Source organism: Emys orbicularis, chromosome 5, assembly GCF_028017835.1.
Source record: "Emys orbicularis isolate rEmyOrb1 chromosome 5, rEmyOrb1.hap1, whole genome shotgun sequence".
Lineage (NCBI taxonomy): Eukaryota > Metazoa > Chordata > Testudines > Emydidae > Emys > Emys orbicularis.
The window spans coordinates 69,910,640-69,932,305 of record NC_088687.1 but is presented as its reverse complement, the minus strand read 5'-3'; the positions used below and the strand labels follow the sequence as shown (position 1 = coordinate 69,932,305).

The window sequence follows — 21,666 nt, the reverse complement described above, 5'->3', positions numbered from 1 at the left end:
TGTGCGCGCACACACTTCATAGGTCACCAAGAGTTAGGAATAAGTGTGCATATTTACATTACAGAAAACATACAGCGAATCTATTCTACGTGCACACAGAAAGGGGGCTCCTAGGCTCAGATTTTTCATGAGGGAGTTGTCAGAGTACTGTAGTAGGATGGTGAGGAGGAAATTTGCCTCTGCAGTGGCTCAGATGCTGTTGAGTCCTTTTGAACCTGCACTCTAGCAAGTGGGGGTGCAGATCATTGCTCCCACTTAGTACATGGTTTGTGAATGTTCAACTACACAAAAGGCTAGTTGGCTTTCCTGGTCTTTTTCATTTGAAATGCCAGGAACAATATCGAGATGCATAAGTAAATCTGACAGGATTATTTCAATAGTAGCTAAAACTGTAATAACCAACACAGTAGTATTTAAAGATAAAATACCTGTACTCCCATCAAATCCTCCTACAGCATATAAGAGCCCATTTAATACAGCAGCTCCCAAGGTGCTTCTTCTATCTTGCATATTAGCAACACTGGTCCATTGGTCCTTCACTGGATCATAGGAATCGACTGTGCGAACTCTTAAAGAGCCGTTGAAACCACCGACAGCAAAAACCAGTCCACCCATGTACACCATGCCTTGAAAAAACAAGAGTTTACTTTCCCTTACCACTGACTTTCTTTTGTGCTCAGCACATCAGTGTTTAATAAGTAACAATTTATAATATAGATTGCATTATATTACCAGGTTTTTAGTGACAATTTATTCAGTTTAAGTGTTAAATTTTACATGACATTAATGCAAAAATGTTCTGCAGGCTGGATTTATCTCTGCTTACAGCTCCTCACGCGTATTACATTCAATGCCATTTTAAACAATATTTTTACATAATGGTTCTCTCCATATTCTTTAAACATAAAACAAAGATGCTCATCACTGTAGTATCTGAACATCTCGTATACATTAATGGATTTATCCTCAGTATCATTGCAAATTCTATTTTACAGATTGGGAACTGAAGCACAAAGAGACAAAGACCAAATGTTCGAACTTGGGTGATCTAAAGTTAGGCATCTAAATCCGTATTTAAAAAGTAATTGAAGTAAGTGGCCTGAATTTTAGAGGCGATGAGCACTTGCAGCTCCCATTGAAATCTATGCTCAGCACTTCTCAGGGCATGTAGAATAAGTAGTAAAAGAATAAGCATGGTTTCAAATATTGCTGTAGACAGAGCCCTTAGGTTACATGTCACATACCTGCTCTACATCTTCTAGAAGGCAATTCAGCTACCTGATGCCAGCGCTCTTCTTTAAAGTCATAGCATTCCACGCTGCGGATGGCCTTTGGTGCTTGTCCTCCAACCACCATCATCAACTGCAAGGGGATCAACAACATTTACTGCTTATTTGCACATATGGGAATATTTGAAAGGCTTTAAAGTGCTAAAGAAAAATATTTCTCTGTACAGCCAATAATCAAAAGATGTTTCATCCAAATATATGCCTAATATCTTACGAGTTAAGAAAAAATAAAAAGATTTCTGAAACATGCAATTTGTGATCTTTCCAGCAAAGGCAGTATTTGAGGCAAGACAGAAAGGAATTCAGGCTTTGTTATACATGCTGTATGGGAAAGATTCAAATTGCCCTGGCCACACAGGAATAAAGATAAGATGCAATGGATGTAGTTTAATTAGGCCACAACTTTAGTCACTTAATATATCTGGAACTAAATCATACAGTGCAGGTCATCACTCTTTCCTTAATAATTTCCACCTATTTTGGAGGTCTGCTGTCAGCCATTCCCCTTTCCAAGCTGGTTCCAAACTTATTGCTGGGACCCTGCCATGCTTCTCTCCTATGAAGGTTAAGGGGGGGGGGTAGAAAAAGGTGGAGCTGTCTCCCCATTATACCAGGAATTAGGAGCCACAATCTCCCTTTTCCGTTTCCTTAGGTGGTGCCTTCCTCTAAATCCACTTCCAACTCCTGATTATCAGTGAATAAGAACATAAGAATGGCCATACTGGGTCAGACCAAAGGTCCATCTAGCCCAGTATCCTGTCTTCCGACAGTGGCCAATGCCAGGTGCCCCAGAGGGAATGAACAGAACAGGTAATCATCTAGTGATCCATACACTAGATGATTGCCTGTTGCCCATTCCCAGCTTCTGGCAAACAGAGGCTAGGGACACCATCCCTGCCAATCCTGGCTAATTGCCATTGATGGATCTATCCTCCATGAATTTATCTAGCTCTTTTTTGAACCCTGTTCAGAGCCCCTCTGTAACAAATCCTGCACAGGACACCTGCTATATACTAAGCTGCAAACATCCTGACCTAACCTTACCTACCCCACCAGACATGCTGCAGGGAAGGTGACAAAAATCCACCCTGCATTGGCCAATCTGGCAGTGAGGGCAAAATTCCTTACCAATCCCAAAAGAAAAAAGTTTACTAGTGCAATGCCAACAGATCATAAAAATCTGGTTAGACTCTGATCCCATGTGTGGGAGGGTAAATGATGTGGATCGGTGACTGATGGGAGAGTTCCTTCCAGAATGCATGGTGTATAAATATCTTCCCTCCCTCCACTGCACATGGTGGGTCAGTGCTCCCCCCTGGTCTGGCCACTTCCTGTTCCCCTCGAGGCTCCACTTAGGTATGACCCCTTTTTCCCTCCCTCATAAGCCAAATGCGGTCAGGACTCTGGAAAGAGCCCCGTCTCCTTTTCTTCCTCCCACCCACCCATCACATTCAGTTGTGGTAAGCACATTCTGCAGGAAGCTGAAGATAAAGATACTCTGGGAACTTTTGAGGGGGGATTCTGCCCTCAAGTGTGAGAATCCAGCTTCTAGATGAAGTCAGTGAGGATTGTGAATGTGCACCTGAGAGCAGAATCTAGCCTTTGATTTGGTCCTCTTGAGGGAAGACTAGTTGCAAAGCTTCACTGAATATGCAGAAGTCAGAGGAATGGCATTGACATCTAGCTCCTATTCTGCCACTGCTGAGTTGTAATAATAGTACTGTGATCAAACTTCTTCTGTATTTGGGTGAAAGAGGAGAGGAGCCTAGGTATTTAACACAAGTATTGTTAGTTGAAAACAAATGAGATTATTTAAAATACTCCAGAATCAGACACGAACACATAATTTTATCCAGGCTTACATTCCCCACCCCCGCCCCAGACCCATAACTTCAGTTCTTAAGATGCTACAGCAGCACCATAACTTCTCTGGGCTCAAAATAGTACAGTTCTATAACATATTTTCCTTGAAGAGCCAAAACAGAGACATTTATGAGTTTTATACTCCATAATAAGTTTCTGTCAGTCAGTTTAGGATCTAAGCTGTTACCATGTTGCACCCTTCTCAATGGTGAACAATTCTAGCAGGAAGACTGTGTAATGGAGAATCCCAGGTACAGCCCGATCCAGTGTTACACTTTCATCCCAAACTTTAGACAAAACTGAATATGAAGAAGGCAGCAAGTTAGAAGTTAGAGGTCTTACCTTTGGAAGGCTTACAGGTGTTCTCAGTCTGGTTCGAGTACTTTTCATCAATGCTCGTTGCTCAGTTGGCAGTAAGTGATACTTCATAGCTTCAATGAGGTAATCTTTACATGCACTGCTGTTCTTTACCAGCGTCTCCTCTTCAACCCTCTGTGCATTAATGAAAGTTTGACAAGGTCTCAGCATTTTAAAGTAAAACACAAATCACAATTTGAAGTGAAATAAACCTACATTACAGGGAAAAAATAAAGCACGGAATTAGTAGATCATATCCCAGCCAGTTAAAGGCTGGAAACACCATGATGTTGATATGCCAAGTCCCTAGGGAAAAAATAGGAGAATACAGACCCTTCTAATTATTAAGTGGAAGATATAATTTTAGGCAATGGCAAGTGGTTTTAGTCATTTTCTTGATGGTCAAGCAGATTTCTAGTTTTTTCCAAATCACAATGTGAGAGGCTCAGATAAAATAAACTATTTGAACAAGAGGATCCCGTTAAACAGAAACACAATACAGAAAAATAGCAAGAAACAGAGTGAAGAAATTTAGACCACCAAAGATTATATTTCCAACATAAATAACTTTTAGTTGACCAAGATGCCAATTATCTGTGATAAGCATCCTGACATTAATCAAGCCTTATGTTCAAAGTGATAACCTCACAAAATTGGCAAAACTACATAAAATAGACTTCCTTTGACACTGAATTCTACATACACCTCTATCCTGATATAACGTGGTCCTTGGGAGCCAAAAAATCTCACCGCCTTATAGGTGAGACCACGTTATATCGGGCTCAGTCCGGTACGGCGTACTGGCAAGAGCTGGTACGCTGTGCTGGACTGGACCGGCTTCCCCGGCGGTGATTTAAAGGGCCCGGTGCTCCAGCCGCTGCGGGGAGCCCCGGGCCCTTTAAATCACCGCTGAAGCTCTGGCAGTGGGGTTCGGGTGGGGATTTAAAGGGCCTGGGGCTCCCTGCAGCGGCCAGAGCCTCTGGCCCTTTAAATCACTGCCCGAGCCTGGCTGCCGGAGCCCTGGGGCTCCACACGAATTCGGATACAACACGGTAAAGTAGCGGGGCTCGGGTGGTGCTTTAAAGGGCCCGGGGCTCCCTGCTGCTTTACCGCGTTATATCCGAATTCGTGTTATATCGGGTCGCGTTCTATCGGGGTAGAGGTGTATTTAAAAATGATAGAACATTAGCTACCATGTACTAAAATATAAAACATTAACTTTTAACCATTAAAATCATGAAAAGAATCACTAACAAAAAATGTGCTATTTAAGGGATTACATTACAAAAGGAAGCCAAAATCTAAAATCAGATTAATAATCCCTTATTTACAATATGTATTAAGGAAGCATTCATTTGAAACTATTTGTACAGCATTACAATTAGACTAAAACATAATTAAATTACTTGGATGTAAATCTGGCTGCTGACAGACAGGATCATAGTAAAACCAGCGTGTGTAAATTCTTGCTAGAATTCTTCTTCTTTTTACTTACCTGAACTAAATATTCTCGGGAAAGCAAAGGCAGCCGAACATGTTCCATCAAGCGTGCCATTAGCTCCTGCCTCACATCTTTGTCATGATTTACCCATGCTATCACTGCTTCAAAAACCTTGTAGAAAACAAATACATGCCATGAGTCCCCACCTGTTTTACAAATTCATCAGTATGAAAGTACAAGTGTGACCCCAAAGCCAATTTTCACTTGGACTAAAGTTTCCGAAGCATAAAAATAGGAGGCCACATAAATTGGCCACTCCAATCCTTTCAACATAGTTATCCTATATAATATCTCCCCTGGGTATGTGAGCCAATCTCTTTTTGAATACATACTCTACTGGTTCCTCAATGAGAACTCCCAGTAGATTAGGACATTGTCAAATTACTCTCACTATTATGAAAGCTGTCAACAAATCTAATCTGAACTTTTCCAATAGGAACTAATTTAGTTAGTGCTGTAAACTCAATAAAAGCCTGCATCTAAGTAAACTTATTTCCCCACCCTGCTTTTTCTTAAGGTCCTGAAGTCCATAACTACCATCCATAACTAATTCCGTTGCGTTTTTGCTGGTGTCATCACACTTGACTCTCACTAAAGTCTATAACCAACCAACTAGGGCAAGGCAAGTGTGATTTCTCTCCCACTGCACAATACTTCATTGTTTCTATAAAATCAGAGAATTAAAACTGTGTGTCTTTCTAGAGACAGACATTTATATATTAAAGTCAAGCACTTCTGTGTGTGAGAGAACTAGACTTTCACGATACCATGGGAATAGCAACATGGCATCAGTTCTAAGAGCATGGCTGTGCCTCCTATGCTCACAAGGACTTTAAAATGTTTTTTAGTTTATATAAAGCATGTGTGACCATTTGGCCATACATCTTGTGTTCAAATATGCTTATATGCGTTAAGTGCGCCTGAACAGGGGGATTCAGCCTCCTCTTGAACAGATTTTATGGGATGGCCGCAGCTCTCCTTAGAGAGATAAGCACATTTTTAAGGGGGGGAAAACATTGTATGTATATGTTCAAAATTAAAATATTTGTAAATCTAATTAGTTAGGTATTTGTTAAGGGTTAAGTGTTGGTCCCATTGAAATTAGTGGGAGTTCTGCCTTTGACTCCAATGGAACCAGGACCTGGCTGCATGGGAAAATGTAAAGATACCTTAAAGATGTTTTGGTCATACACAGCTAGCTAGCAATCTCTTTTGCAGCCCTTCCCCACTCTTTATTTTTTTTAAATTGGGACACTTATCTCCTAAATCTGAAGACCAATCTAGCTTGACAGCTGTCCACTTTGGTAACTCTTCCATTAAAGGTATCAGGTATATAAAAAACTCTTCAAAAACACTAATTTCACCCACCTAAATTAAAGCAAATCCCAATTTATTGTATGTCCCCTTGTTAGCCAATTACTACGTACACGTTGCTGCATTAACACATGTATTGATTGGTTTACCCCAAAGCTGGGAGCTTTAACCTTTTAACTGTGAGTCAACTGGTTAAATGCATTCTTAGAATCCTTAAGAGCTCAAATCTGTCAAGCGATTAATTTAAAGGTTTAACACCTTGACAGCATTTCTGTAAAACTTCCTTAAGTGCAGAGAACACTATGTGTGTGTAACAAATTGAACCATTTTACTGAGGGATTAACAAAAAAATCCATCCAAAAAATTATGTAAGATCTGGGAAGAATGGACACTTTTTTTGTCTATCCAAAAGGAAGAAAGGATAGATGCATCTTACCTTTTCCTCTGATGCAATTGTAAGTTTGTCACTGGATATTAAACTGCACACCTGTTCTACACCAAGGTTGAGGAATTCTTCACTAAGTATGACATCAGAAAAATGCTGTTCTGTTTAGAAAAAAGTTCTCTTTAGCATACACCACTGAGCGTAGTTTATAAGCAGCAATAAAACAATAGCATGAAAAGCAAGATTGATTTAGTATACCATACGTGGCTAAGTCTATAAACAATACCTTATTTTACAATATTCTCTAGCACCTCAAGTTTTGATCATTGCCTTCACACAAGCAGAGCAGGCAACTTTTATATACATTTTCAAAGAGGCAAAGGTTATTTTTAAAGTTAAATGCAAAAGTTTCACAAAAATAACTATCAGGTTTTACAGTAATGATACTGAAAACTTGCATTAGAAGTAATTTTCATAGCGATTAAACAGATTTTTTTCACTTTAAGATATTCTTTGAAAGTCAAGTTCGCACACCACTTGCCCATAGGGAATGCCTTATTTTAAGATCCCGTGTTCATATTTCACTAGTTTTATATTGGAAGGTGTACACCAATACTTCAAATACAACATGAATACGCATTTATAGATTGTTTGGCTATATACTTAGAGCCTGTAGTACAATCCTCAACATTAACAGTAATTTACCCAGTCAGCATTCTAGAAGTGATCCCAGTGACCTGCATTTGAAGTGTACTTCAGCAAGCATAAATAATTGAATTACTTTACACATCTCTATTTCCTTTCAGAGCATTTCTAGACTCTTAAAAACATTAAATTAAGCATCACAGCCACCCTGGGAGCAACTCTTATAACCATTTTACAGATTGTGAACTGAGGCATAAAGAAGGTAAGTGACTTGAGCAAGGTCTACAGTGAATCAGTGGCAGAGCCAGACATTTTATTATTTATTATTTGTAATAGACGCCTGCCTCTCACTTTAACAATTACAGCATATTACATCTAAAAGCCTTCAGTTTAAGGAAGTACTTGACTGATGCTGCTTTATTCAGCCTCACTATGGTCATAACTGTCACCTCTGGGTCTGAAGTGACATGCATGGACTGCTTAAGCAGATGCAGCTTAAGCTATGTGTCCCTGGACTTGTAAATCCTGGGAGAGAAAGTTTGGCACACACAGCACTTATCCAGGATGTAGCACTTTCCTAAGCAGAGGAGGCATCAGCTGTGTCCCTCCTGCAGGATTTACACCCTGAGGGTTTGGACTCTGCCATGAGCTGTGGCGGTTGGTACTAAGTGCCTTGTCCCGCTGTATGGATTGGGGGGCTGATAGATATTTTAAAAATATCCTTTAGAGTAAAAAAGTGCAAAGGTGGAATTCTTCACCAAATGGGTTGAAAGAACTGGTTTAGAGTCTTGAAAGTGACATGGTTGCTTATAAATAGGCATAAAAGGTAGCCTCGTGGTTATTAACTGGGATTTTTTCTCATCACCTATGCCTAACAGACAAGAGACAGTTTAATGTTAGGAATTTAAAAATTCGTTTGAAGTGACAGAAAATAAAAAGACCAGCCAGGAGTAGACAAAACAGATTAAAACCAAAGTTATATTTTAAAGCCTTTTCCAGTATTATACGATATAGTACTTCATGCATGACATACATTACCACAGATAAAGATGTTTAAGACCAAGAGTTATAAAGAATACTGAAGATTTCTAGGTTGAGAAGCCTGATTTTTCAGTAAAGCGCATACATAAGTCTTCAGTAACTCCCTATGCTAAAACCTTTTGATGAATATTTAAACAGATTTTAACAAAAACAAGTGAGCACAAAACATAGGAAATGCCATACTGGATCAAGACATCTAGTCTACTATCGTGTCCCTGACTGTGGGAGCAACAGATGCTTCACAGGGAGGTTCAAGAAACCTCACAATAAGATGATGTGAGATAATCTCTGCTCTCCCACTCCCTCCCTCACCCCACCACTCCCCACATTTGATGGTCTCACCTAATCCCCAATGGTTAGAGACTGGTTTAAATCCATCAGCATGCGATTTTACTTCCCTTCTATACTCTTTAGCATTGGATAGTCTTGTTATAGTTAGAGTTATCATCAATAACAGCATCCAATCCCTCTTGGAATCTTCCTAAATTCTTCACCTCAATGACATGCTGGGGCAATGAGTTCTGCAATCTAATTACAAGTTGAGTAAAAAGTATTATCTTTCATCATCTGAATTTGCCATCTCTCCATTTCATTGAATGTCCCCTAGTTCTTGTGATACGAGACAAGGAGAATAGACATTCCTGATCTACCTTCCCTATACCATTCATTATTTTATATACTTTTTTCATGTCTCCTTTTATTCTTTCCCTAAGGTAATCAATGTCTCATTGTACCAGTGTTTCCATTCCTCTTATCATTCTTACCACCCTTCTCTAAACCTCCTCTAATTCTGCAATAGATTTCTGAGATGGGATAATCAGTTACACGTTACTCCAGCCAGGGCAGTAACATTAATTTATATAACAACATTGCAATGTTATCTCTATTTTTCTCCATCCTTTTCTATATGTAGCCTAACACGGTTTGCTTTCTTGACCGCACCTGCACTTTGAGCAGAAGTCTTAGTTGAGGTGCCCAAAATGATGCCCAGGTCCCTATCCTGAGTTGATACAGTTAATTAGAATCCCGTAAGGTGTATGAATATTGAAATAAGTGTATGTTCTCCACACACACAACCAGTAAATAAGATGAACCAAAATAATTGTATGAGTTACCCTGTCTGAACAATGTGTGTCATTTAAAGCAGTAAGCATGACAAGGCGATTTGAAACAGATCCTTTGCTTGCAAAGTATCTTGTTTGGATTCAAGTAGATATTTCAGTGAAAGTTTCTGCTCCCAAGAAAATCTAACCTGCAAATCTAGGAGTAGGCTCGAAAGCAAACTGATAGATTTACCTTCTAAGTAAAATAAGGGCATGGAGGAATTTCCCACCTCTTCTGCTCTCTTTTTTAAGCCATGTAGGGATATGCTCAAAGTTTACAGAATCTTAAGACTTCCTAGAGAATGAAAAGGGTTGGCAGCCAAGGCCAATGGAATGAACTGAGGCATAGGCCAGTTGTGGAGATGTACATAAAAGAGGTAGGCAAGAAGCACTGGGATTTCAAGGGAGAGGAAGGAAGCAGAGCAGGAAAAGGGACTATCCTTAAATTAATCTAATCCAGTGGTTCTCAACCTGTGGCCCAATCAGCACACAGCTGTGGCCCATGTGACATTCTCAGGGCCATACAGGTATCATTGGATGCGGACCACATAACACAATGGTAACTAGGTTGAGAACCACTGATCTAATCCAATCCTTAAAGAAAGTTTAGGTACAGAAGCCCTGGTTTATCCTTCCCTAATAAAACCAATCAAGATATTTAAGCATCCATGCAATTCAAGTAAACAATATATTCTATAATCAATAGTAAACCATCAATCATGTAAACACCTTTTTAACAAGTGATTTGGAGTTATGCCGTACCATAGATTTACTTAGTACTTTACAGAATAGGAAGAGACATGTTCCTTGCTCAGAAGAGATTGCAATCGGAACAAAAGATAAGATACACAAGATGAGAACTCAGGAAATGTTATCTATGAGAAAAATCAATGTAGGAAGGAACCTCAAGGAAAGAAACAGATTTTAGAAAGGAGCTGGACAAAAAGAAAACGGGGGTTTGAAGAAGTGGAAGACTGTTTAAGCAAAGGGGTTAGCATGCGGTTAGGCACAAAATAAAGCATAAAGCCAAAAATGAGCAGATGAAAAGCACAGTGAAGAAAGGAAAAATGAGAACAAACAACCCACAAGATAGTCAATAGCTACAAGGATTCGGGTTCTTGAGTGCTACTGGTAGCAGAGAAAATGTATGAACCTGCAGTCTGATGCACTAGTGACAAAGGAGAACTACAGCACAGCAGGTGGATGTCTGAATAAATTCTAGTTACCAAAAAAGGCTAAGCTGTTATCTGCTGCCTCTTTAAAGTTAGATGGTTACCAAGGAGATCTTGTTAACTATTTGATACATATCCTGTTAGCAGAAGACAAGTGAAATTGCAGCCAAATGAATTATTGTAATGAGAAATCAAAATAGGGAAGAACACAGTAACTGAACGGGATCACTTTTAATAGCTCATCAACAATAATTTATCTAAAGATGGTACAGTGTTGAAGGTAGAATACATAACTGCCTTCACACAGTATATAATGCTTAAGAAACCTCTTGTGTACTGCTACAACCAAACAGTCTGTATGCTTCACATTAACTAACAGAACCACAAGAGGGACAGCAGAATCTTAATTTGAAATTAAGTGAACAAGTATTTCCAACCCCATCCATTAAAAACTAATGATCCGTATTCCAAAAATATGATTGGATTAAAATTTGTGATTTAAACAAAATATTAAAGGTTGGGGTCTTTTGATTTGCCTTCTGATTTTGAGCCCTTAGGGTTCACATTTTCAAGCTTCTCTCCGCAACCACAAGGGCTAGAAAAGCACCTTATTTTTTTGTTTTGTTTTTATTTTTTAATATAAAAGCTGAAGTTCTCATGTAAGCACATAATGTCAGGATCTGGGGCTTTGTAAACACCCAATATCACAAAACAGGCAATGCAGCTGCAAGAGCTGGCAACACTAGTGGTCCTAATCTTACTTCAAAGTGATATTCTACACCTCTTGTACCATTGCTGTATGAAACCACAACTTGTTTGTGTTTTGGTTTTACCTATTTCACGGTAAGGTTTACCTCAATCTTCTACTCTTCCAGGTTTCCCAGAAATTCCTCATTCTAGATAGAGCGGCAGATAGAAATGGCCAGCAATTTTCCAATGGAATGTTGTTTGATCTGAAAATGCTGATTTGTTGACATTGAAATGCTCCATAGAGATGTGCTGATTTCAATGAATTTCCATTCAAAAACTGCTCTAGTTTCCTGCCAGCTTCCCCAGCTCTCTGAGCTGCCTAGGAGCCAGCTGGCCCAGGAGCTGGAGGAACCACAGCTCCCAGGTTCCCAACTCCTCAGCAGCCTGCTTGGTGGACTGCTACAGAGCCAGGGCTTCTAGCTCCCTGTCAGCTGTCAGGCAGAACTTTGTTTTGAAATTATTAAAATTAAATGTTTCTTTTTTAAATGAATTTTCGTCAAATTTCTGTTTCTGAGAATTTTGAAATTTAGGGTTTTTATTCCAAATCAGAACAAAAGCAAAATCTGAAATCCTCTGCAAAACGGAATTGCTGTTCTCCACCCAGGTCTAGTGGCAGGTACTCTGCCCATATTCAAGAGGATAGCCTCCCTCTGAAGTATTCCATTCAACTGGGATTCTTCAAGAGCTGCCTAAGAATCAGGGAAGATTTGAAGCTGATCAGATCCAGAGCGGAACCAAGAGGAAGGGGAAGAACAAGAAACTTCTAACAGAATGCAGAGGGGTAGCAGCTGAATGATTGGAAGTATAAAAGCCGAAGCTGGAGGGAGTGGAGCAGGGAACAAGGATGAGAAAAGAAAAGTCAGAGAGGAACTGAAGCTGCCCCTAGGCTCCCGCCTCTTCCTCACATTATCTGCTGCAGATACTGTGATTTGCCCTGCATATTCTACATCCAGAGGCAGCAAACGGTTTTCCTGTTCCCAGGGCTACCTCCAGGGTTTTGGCCGCCCCAAGCAGCCAAAAAAAAAAAAAAAAAAAGCCGCGATCGTGATCTGCAGCGGCAATTCGGCGGGAGGTCCTTCGCTCCGAGCGGGAGTGAGGGACCATCCGCCGAATAGCTGGACGTGCCGCCCCTCTCCAGAGCGGCTGCCCCAAGCACCTGCTTGCCAGGCTGGTGTCTGGAGCCGGCCCTGCCTGTTCCTGTACCAGCCAGAAGCTACAGGTAGTAATGTCTGACCTGCTGTCCTTAGGAATATGGACATCAGCAATCTCACTTCCCATGAGAAACTGTGTGTGAAATCTACACGAGAAACATTATGCATCAAATATTTGTATGCATGAATCAATCAAGTATTAATAATGCATTCATTGTAAACAATGTTAGACCTTCTTGATTTTGTGGTACTTGAATTTTTTTGCTTATGATTTGACTAACTACTTCTCTGTATGAGTATTTAATTTAGTAAAGATCTACTGAAGTTCTCTTGGATGAAAACTGATTTGCAGAATCTCTGTGGGAAGAGCGGTTTGGAGGCTAGCATAGCCCATCTGCTGCTTAGTTTATGAAAATTACTATCTGTCCCCTAAATTTGTCTCCGTCTGTGATCTGCTGTTCAGGACAGCATAGATACATGTTCTACCATTAATAGATTTCAACCATTTATGGCTATTTTATATGATTCTGTAGTTGCGTCTTAAAAATATATTTCAGAAATTGAAGGCATCGAGCTTATTTAAGATTCTGTAGATCTTCAGGAGACTTCACACAAAGGATCTTGCCCTCACTCCAGCCCCGCCTCACGTCCCAGCAAACTTTCCAGAAGAGGACTCCTCACATGCTAGAACATACTTCAGTTCTTCCAGAAGCATAACCTCTTACTAATAACAGTTTGCTTTATATATATTTGCATTAAGAGTTTAAGAGAATGCTATGTTAATGCTTCTCAAACTACAGGGTGTACTCTGTGCTGGGGATCCAAAGAATAGATCAGGTGGGCAAGGGCCAACCTCAATTATTCCCCAGAGCCTCAACTGTCATTTAAAATGAAGCCTTTAGCTGTTATATGTATAAAGAAAACCTTCAAAATGTGAAATGACTATAGCTGATATTGCGGTGTCTCACTGTATTTGCAGAGAACATGAAACAATTGCTCAGAGGGCTGAATTATTAATGTCAATAGGTGCTAACTCAGATGTCAATGATTATAGTTAATATCAATGTTTAAAATATTTAACTGCTCAAAGCATGTAGGAAAAAAGATCTACACGAGTGTTGCTGACAGAGCGTGCATGTGTGAGCGAGAGGCGTGCTGCACAGAAAATACAAAAAAAGGATACATTATCCTTTCCTATATCTCATACATCCCTCGGCCTACGCCGCTTCTCCCAGCCCCCATTGACCTGGAACGGTGAACCACGGCCAGTGGGAGCTGCAATCGAGCAAACCTGAGGACGCTGCAGGTAACAAACCGTCCCGGCCCGCCAGCAGATTTCCCTGATGGATCACATGACAACGGTTGCCGATTCCTGGTATAGATCATGAATTAAATCAATTGAACCACACTGCTCTTTAGCAATCATATGGAGTATCAATGGACTCCTTGCACCCATTGGACTCACCTCTTCTAAAATGAAGATGTTGCCAATATCATGGGTAATACCACAGCTTTGATACCTCTGCCTTTTTTCATTTTGATAGAAGACCCTTTTAAAAAATCCTAGATTTGAAGATTAAGCAGTATCTTCAGTTCTTAATATCAGTCACAGCAGATGAAGAGTACAAAAACTGGTGAAAGTTAGTCTAAAATAATTATCTGAATGTTAGGCTATTACCATAAAGGTATTAATGCCATTACCATAAAGGTACAAAAAGGTTTAGGTGATAGCCTAGCTGATGGCCATACACTAGTTAAGCAATAATGTAATTTACTTGACTTTTTTATGTTTAAATAACTGCATTCTGGAACACACTACGAAATCATAGCAACAAGGATAAAAGAAGCATAGCAACAGAAATTACTGCTCAAAATAGAATTAGAAAAATGTTTTTGCTAAAAGGCATCCTTTAAGTGAAGTGTACCAGATTTTACACAAGAATACTCTACTGAGAAATACACGTTTTCAATTCCATTCAGTGATCACGAAAAATGACAGATTGGGAGCACAGGAATGTGAAGTGTTTTGACCTAGAGAACTGGTACAAGACAGTATAGAACATGCTGCAACAATACAAGCTTCTCACATTGCCCTTCCAATCCACTTAATCCCTAACCTGGAATGGCCATTCTCTAGGTGAGAAAATCATTCAGTCTGAATAGCCATTCACTCCTTGATCTCCACTGAAAGTGCCAGCTAGCTTCAGGAGACCATCTATTGAAAGCTCCCATCAGCTACAGTCTTTGATTAGCTACTAGGGCTGTTGAAGTATTTACTTTATAAAAGAGTGACAAGTTGTTTCCACAGAATTTACTCCCTAGCCCAGTGATGGTTATGAGAGTCTGAGTAGGAATATATTCTGGATCTCCAGCATGGCTGTGACCAACTAATGGTCAGATTTCTTTACTGGAGAGAAAATTTTGGTGCAACAGACAACTCTAAGTGGTTTATACCTAGGTCAGCTATTTTAAAAGAGGCCTCACCATATATGTCATTGTGTGAATAAAGCAATTTCCTGGGGGTGCCACTCAATTTTAGTCTTATTGTTAATACTGAAAATTTCTAAAACAATTCTACTTTTCAACCTTATATCTCCTCTGCATTAGATCAGGGAGTGAAAAGACACTTAACCTTAGTGTCTATAGTTGTAATACGTTATAAACCATGATAACTGTTAAACAAGAAATATGATAAGGAGCTTGATATTTCCCACTACAGTAAAGCCGCTGTGTGATATTAGTGTCATTGCAACCACGAAGACTGCAATTTCTGTAAGGGTGGAAGAATAGGCAGTGTCTTTCAGGATGGCAAAATAGCTCTGTAAATTGTTTTTGTATTTCAAAAGTGTTTAAGTGCACTTGTTCTTCATTTTATTCTAAATTCTAAGACTTTGACTTCCACAGTTAGTCCATCATAAAAAGAGAACTGAGGATGGACCCAAGAATACTGCTAAGCCTGTGTCTCCCTATGCCAAAACACTAAACTATCCATGTCAGGAATAAAATTAGTGTGGGAACCCCAAAGAAATACTTACAGAACTTAATTATAAAGGACTAATTTTTGAACCACTTGTCATTTTAACAGATTAGTCCTTTAGCAAATTAGTCTGTTGCTTATTGTTTTGTTGGGGTATTAGAATGTACAAGCCAACAATTATGACCAAGGACGAATGGTATAAAGTAATCTAAATGTAGCATATTAGGAACTTGAATAGTCAATAAATATATTACTTACTCGATGTCCTGGGAAGGCAAGATATATAAACAACTAACAATAGCTTTACAAGTCTGTAATAGTACAGTAACTTCAATGCAGGCTCAAATTATTTGAAGTGGCCTTACCTATAAAAAAGGTGTTTGGTATCCAGGAGTATTCACTGACCAAGGCTAATTTTATTAATTCCAAAGCCTCACTTCTGTATGCACTCTAAAAGCTATGCATGACCAGTTTTCTCAATGTTCAGAAGGTCACAGAAAGACTAATACAATAGCTTTCAATGTGGCTAACACTGTGAAATCTCTATTCGCTGCTGGACAACAAATGTGGAGAAGAATGCCCATTACCCAGGCATAAGAGGATGGATGAAAATGGCCTAAAAGAAATTGATGTGGCTCCGAATCACTGAATTATGGTGAAGGCATGAGTATTGGCGAAATGAGATAAGTGCAAATGTAAATTTTAATTAACGCACCATACATGTCAAAACAATGTCATGAAAATTCAAAATATTTCTAGTTGTAAGACTCTTTTATAATTCAATATAATGGGATTAAAATGCTCACTAAAATTTGAACCATTTGAGGCAAAGAAATGGATTGCTTAAAATATAAAGCACCTAAATATTTTAACTGTATTTTTCAACAGTTGGCATTCCTTCCTGCTGTAGTGCACAAGAGGTGAAAAATGGGGCAGAAAAAGTTTTTGGGGAAAAAAAAGTTAGAATTTTGATATGAGACAAAAATAATCAAAGTTAATTTGCACTGAACTTTTTGTAAAAGGGCATTCTCAGTGTAATGCTCTTCTCACAGTAACATCTTTAGGCAATCAGATCTGTAACCTAATCTGGTTTCTTCACTGAAATACACATGATCAAATCCCAGAACTTTCTGGAACACAAATCCAAATATTGTGGCGTGGAGCCAGAGTCCATTCTTTTAAAGGCCATATATAAGCAATTTCAATTAAAATAACACTTTATTAGACAAAAACAAAAATACTTCTTTCATGGAATAAAATTAGTTTTTAATTTTTATATTAAAGACAGTAGCTAGGGTCTTGCTAAGCATAAAAACCTAGTGGTACTAGCTTGATGTTTCCCCCCCTAATTTCTTTGCATGATTCACAATAATTGATAAGGGCATTATACTTCTTTGATACTGGAGGAATAATGTGACTTATTTATCTAAGAAACAGGATCAGCTTCATTTCAACTTATTCATGAATTAAAACAAAATGTATCAATAGCTTCTCTTGAGGATGTCTCACTACAGAAAACATGATGTTTACTAGAGTTTACTAGAGGTGGAAAATACAGGTACATGAGCATCTGGATTGGACACTTATAGCTCTAACCGTTTCAGTAAACTCTCCAGTTTACACACAGCACTAATTAAGGATGCATACGACACTGTACATTTTAACAAAGTCATGACACGTGATAAAATCCTGTTTTATATCAAATTTTGCTGTAACTAAGGCAAGACGTTTTGTCTCATTTGGGCTGAGTCTGCCTGGCAGAATTCCAAGGGCTGATGAGGGCAGTGCACATTCACCAAAAACAAAATGAAGTAGCTGGGTTGTCAGTCCTATGCCCTTGGGTACATTTCTAGCTTAGCTGAAGAGTAAAATAAAGGTATTTGTGAGTTTCATTTTAAAACCCATTGCACAGACAGAGCACAATCAGCTGGAGTGGGCCTAGGAGCTAGTGGAAGAGCCCACTGAAATTCCAAGAATTAGATACCAAAAAGAATCCACATTTATGAAAAAAGTGGATTTTAAGGTGAAATTTAAAGGAAATGGTGGTGCTTGGATTAGGGAGAGAGGGAAGATGTTCCAAGCACAAAACAAAGAGGAAAATTAATGAGAGTAATTAGAGAGGATATGAAAAATGAGATTGGGCCAGAGCTGTGCTGAATCTTAAAGATAAGGATGAAATGCTTAAACTCGATCCAGAAGAAAAACGAGCTAGTGAAAGTAGTGATGTGGTCTGAGCAGTAAGAGATTTCCATACAACTGAGAGGGGAGAAGCATAGGCACCAACTCTGTGGGTGCTCCAGTCCTGGAGCACTCACAGAAAAAAATTAGTGGGTGCTTAGCACCCACTGTCAGCCAGCGCCCCATCCCCTCCCCCCCCAGCGCCTCCTGCCCACCTGCTGCCACACCGAGCAACTCCTCCCCCTGCCTCCCAGAGCCTACTGCCTCCCGCAATCAGCTGTTTCACGGCGTACAGGAGGCACTGGGGGGGGGCACGCTCAGGGGAGGGGGCAGAACTGTGAGGGAAGAGGTGGGGCGGGGTGGGCATAGGGGAAAGGGGTGGGTGGGGGCAGGGCCTGGGGTAGAGCGGGGGGGTTGAGCATCCCCCAGGCCTGGAGGAAGACAGCGCCTCTGGGGAGAAATGACATAGAAGAGGAGCAGAGAAGGTGGTTACAGTAGGGAAAGAAAAAGTCAATTTACGGAAAGAAGCAACAAAACTCAGCAAGGGCTTGTATATGTGGGGAAGGGAGAAGGGAATTAAAGATGGCAAGTTTATTAACTTGAACAACAAGGAGGATACTGAAATCACCAGCAGAGATAGAAGGTGTGTGTGTGTGTGGGGGGGGGGGGGGATTATTTTATTTTATTTTTTTTTTAAGTGGAAAGCAACTCAGCTTTGGACAAGTTGAGTCTGAAATGGAAGTGAGACATACAAGAGACACTGAAAAGACAGGAAAAGATTTGTGACTGGAAAGATGGTGAGAGTTCCAGGTAAAGAGGTACCTTTGGGACGTCTTTACAATTCATGACAACTGTAATATATATAAATACATAAAACGGCAACGTATGTTAGCAGATTTGTCTTATTCTTTGGATAGACTATTTATAGAAGCATATTGATATAACAACATCACAATAGTCTGCTGACGGGTGAACTGGAAACTAGCCAGAGACATTTTGCTCACTATAGCAACTTTTCATTGATTTCAGCAGTGTCTTCAACCTCCAGATCAAGTCTCAGTGCCTCATCGTGCAATACACAGTATAAACAAGTGATACAACTGTCCCTCCCCCAGCTAGACAGAAATGTTAGTTTTATTAAAAATCGGTCTGTTCCGTAAGTGTATTGTTTCAAAGCAAGTGAGAGCAGCAGAATAAGGACAATGGACCCCAAAAAAGCAGACTTTAACGAACTCAGAGAACTGGTAGGTTCTAAGGGATACAGGGAGTTCAGAAGAGTGGCAGTTTCTCAAGGACACAATATTAAAGGCATAAATGTAAACTCTTGATGCAAACGAAAGACAAGAAGAATAAGAGGCAAAAATGGCTCCATAGGAGCTCTTTAATGACCTGAAAATCAAAAAGGAATCCTACAAAAAGTGGAAACATGGACAAATTGCTAAGGAAGAGTACAGAAGATTAGCAAGAGCATGTAGGGACAAAATCAGAAAAGCTAAGGCACAAAATGAGTTACACCTAGCAAGGGACACAAAAGGCAATAAGAATAGGTTCTTTATATGTATTAGGAGCAAGAGAAAGATGAAGGAAAGTGTAGGTCCTCTGCTTAGCAGGGATAAAGAGCTAATAACTGATGACAACTAGAAGGCTGCTTAATGCCCATTTTGCTTCAGTCTTCACTAAAAGAACTAAAAGTGTTCATGATGACCAGATACTCAGCAATAAATACTAACAACAAGGGGGAAGGAATGCAAGACAGAATAGGGAAAGAACAGGTTAAAGAAGATTTAGATAGATGTATTCAAATCAGCAAGGCCTGATGAAATTCATCCTAGGGTACTTAAGGATCTAGCTGAAACAATATTGGAACGGTTAGCAATTATCTTTAAGAACTCATGGAGGACAGATGAGATCCCAGAGGACTGGAGAAGGGCAAACAAAGTAGCTATTTTTTAAAAAGGGAAACAAAGAGGACCCCGAGAACTATAGACCAGTCAGCCTAATTTTGGTATCTGGAAAGACACTGGAACAAATTATTAAACAATCACCTTCGTAAGCACCTAAAGGATAACAAGGTTATAAGCAATATCCAGCATGAATATGTCAAGAACAAAACATGTCAAACCAAACGAATTTCCTTCTTTGACTGGGTTACTGGCCTAGTGGATGGGGGGGAAGCAGTAGACATGATTAATCTTCATTTTAGTAAGGCTTCTAACACTCCCAATCTCTCAGTGTATATGCAGTGTGCCCAGCCATTTGATAGCATCATCATCAACCAAGTGAAGAACCAGTAGCCTGCCATCAAAGTAAGTCAGAGGGAACTTGTTGAAGATATGCAGTATAGTCTGAAGTTAACCGCATCTACATCACGGGTTGTTAGAGAAACCCCATTTGAAGAGATTGGTTGCACAATTGCCCTGTCCTGTTTGAAATGGTTCGGGGATGACCACAGGTGCCGTGGCAGGTCAAAACCGGGTGGACAGATGGTTGAGTCAGTGACAAGAGATTAACGACTGTTGTCGCTGACCACTTGTTACACCAAGAAGATTCCACCGTCATGTCTGTAATGGTATAAGTTACCATAAAGGGCGTCTAGAAGACAGGTGAACTGGCAGGTGGTTGAAGAAGTCTGAGTACAGAGGTAAGTGGCTGTTCTCACGGATCTTGGCCAGGAGTATGATGGAAGCCCCCTCACAGTGAATATGGGGTGATGCTATGTTACTAGGTATTGGCAGCCATGGCTACAGAGTTGCATATAAAGTCCCGGTAACAATGCGTATAGCTTTGTTAAGCTCTACATCAACCAGCCTCGTGTGAGATGAGCGACATCAGACAGGAGCACAGTACTCTGCTGTTGAATAACAGAGGGCAAGGGCTAATGTTCTAAGCATCTGGGCACTTGCACCCCAGGCTGAGCTGGCCAGTTTTCTGAGCAAGTTGTTTCAAGTGGTAATTTTGGCTGCTGTCTTCTTTGAGTGGTTGTGGTATGTCAATGGTTGCCGTATATCAATGAAAGTAAGACTGCTAGAATATGTGGTGAGAGACCTTTTGCTTTGAATTCATTTAGCTTGTTAAGTTAGACATTAATTGCATTTTACCTTTTATTGTCTTGTAAACAATTCTGACTCTTATGCCTCATTACTTGAAATCACTTAAAATCTATCTTTCTGAGTTAATAAACTTGTTTTATCTAAACCAGTGTGTGTTTGGAAAACTTCATTTGAGATCACAGGATTTGTGCATTTAATTTTCTATTAATAAAATGACAGACTTTAATGAGCTTATATTGTCCAGGAGTGGCTGGGTAGTACAAGGCGCACATTTCTGGGGGAAAGTCTGGGACTGGGTGTTTGCCGGTATTGCCCTGCAGTGTAATTCATGGATGTCTAGCTATAGCACTCACACAGTATAGCTGGGCGTGATTTACATGCTGGAAGCTGTGTGTGGGCAGACCAGGAGTAGTTGCTCTCATAGGAAAGCAGTGTAAAGGGCACCCCATGTTGGAGAACTGAGGGGATACAGCCATCCATCAGTCCAAATTGTATCGCTTTTCACAAATGCTGAAGAGGATCTAGGGATTATTTTGGATCACAAATTGAATACGACTCAACAATGTCATGCAGTTGCAAAAATTGAAATAGTCTGGAGTATATTAACAGGAGTGCTGTATGTAAGACATGGGGAATAATTATCCCGCTCTACTTGGCACTGGTGAGGCCTCAGCTGCATTACTGTGTCAAGCTCTGAGCATCACACTTTAGAAAGATGAGGACAAACTGGAGAGAATCCAGAGGAGAGCAACAAAAATGACACGAGGTTTAGAAAACCTGATCTATGAAGAAAGTTATAAAGAACTGGCCATATTTAGTCTTGAGAAAACTAGATTGAGGGGGGACTTGATAACAGTCTTCAAATATGCTAAGGGCCATTATAAAGAAGA

At 39.9% G+C, this 21,666-nt stretch overlaps 1 protein-coding gene across 1 annotated transcript in view; it reads right to left on the bottom strand.

Annotated features, from left to right (window-relative positions):
* Positions 1-21,666, bottom strand: part of KLHL2 (kelch like family member 2) — a 99,991-nt gene that overhangs the window by 23,365 nt on the left and 54,960 nt on the right. Inside the window, exons 4-8 of the mRNA XM_065405012.1 lie at positions 6,761-6,870; positions 5,005-5,121; positions 3,495-3,644; positions 1,245-1,362; positions 429-626 (exon numbers count right to left, since the gene is read on the bottom strand). Coding sequence (XP_065261084.1) covers positions 429-626; positions 1,245-1,362; positions 3,495-3,644; positions 5,005-5,121; positions 6,761-6,870 — 693 coding nt within the window. The remainder of the gene's footprint in view (positions 1-428; positions 627-1,244; positions 1,363-3,494; positions 3,645-5,004; positions 5,122-6,760; positions 6,871-21,666) is intronic.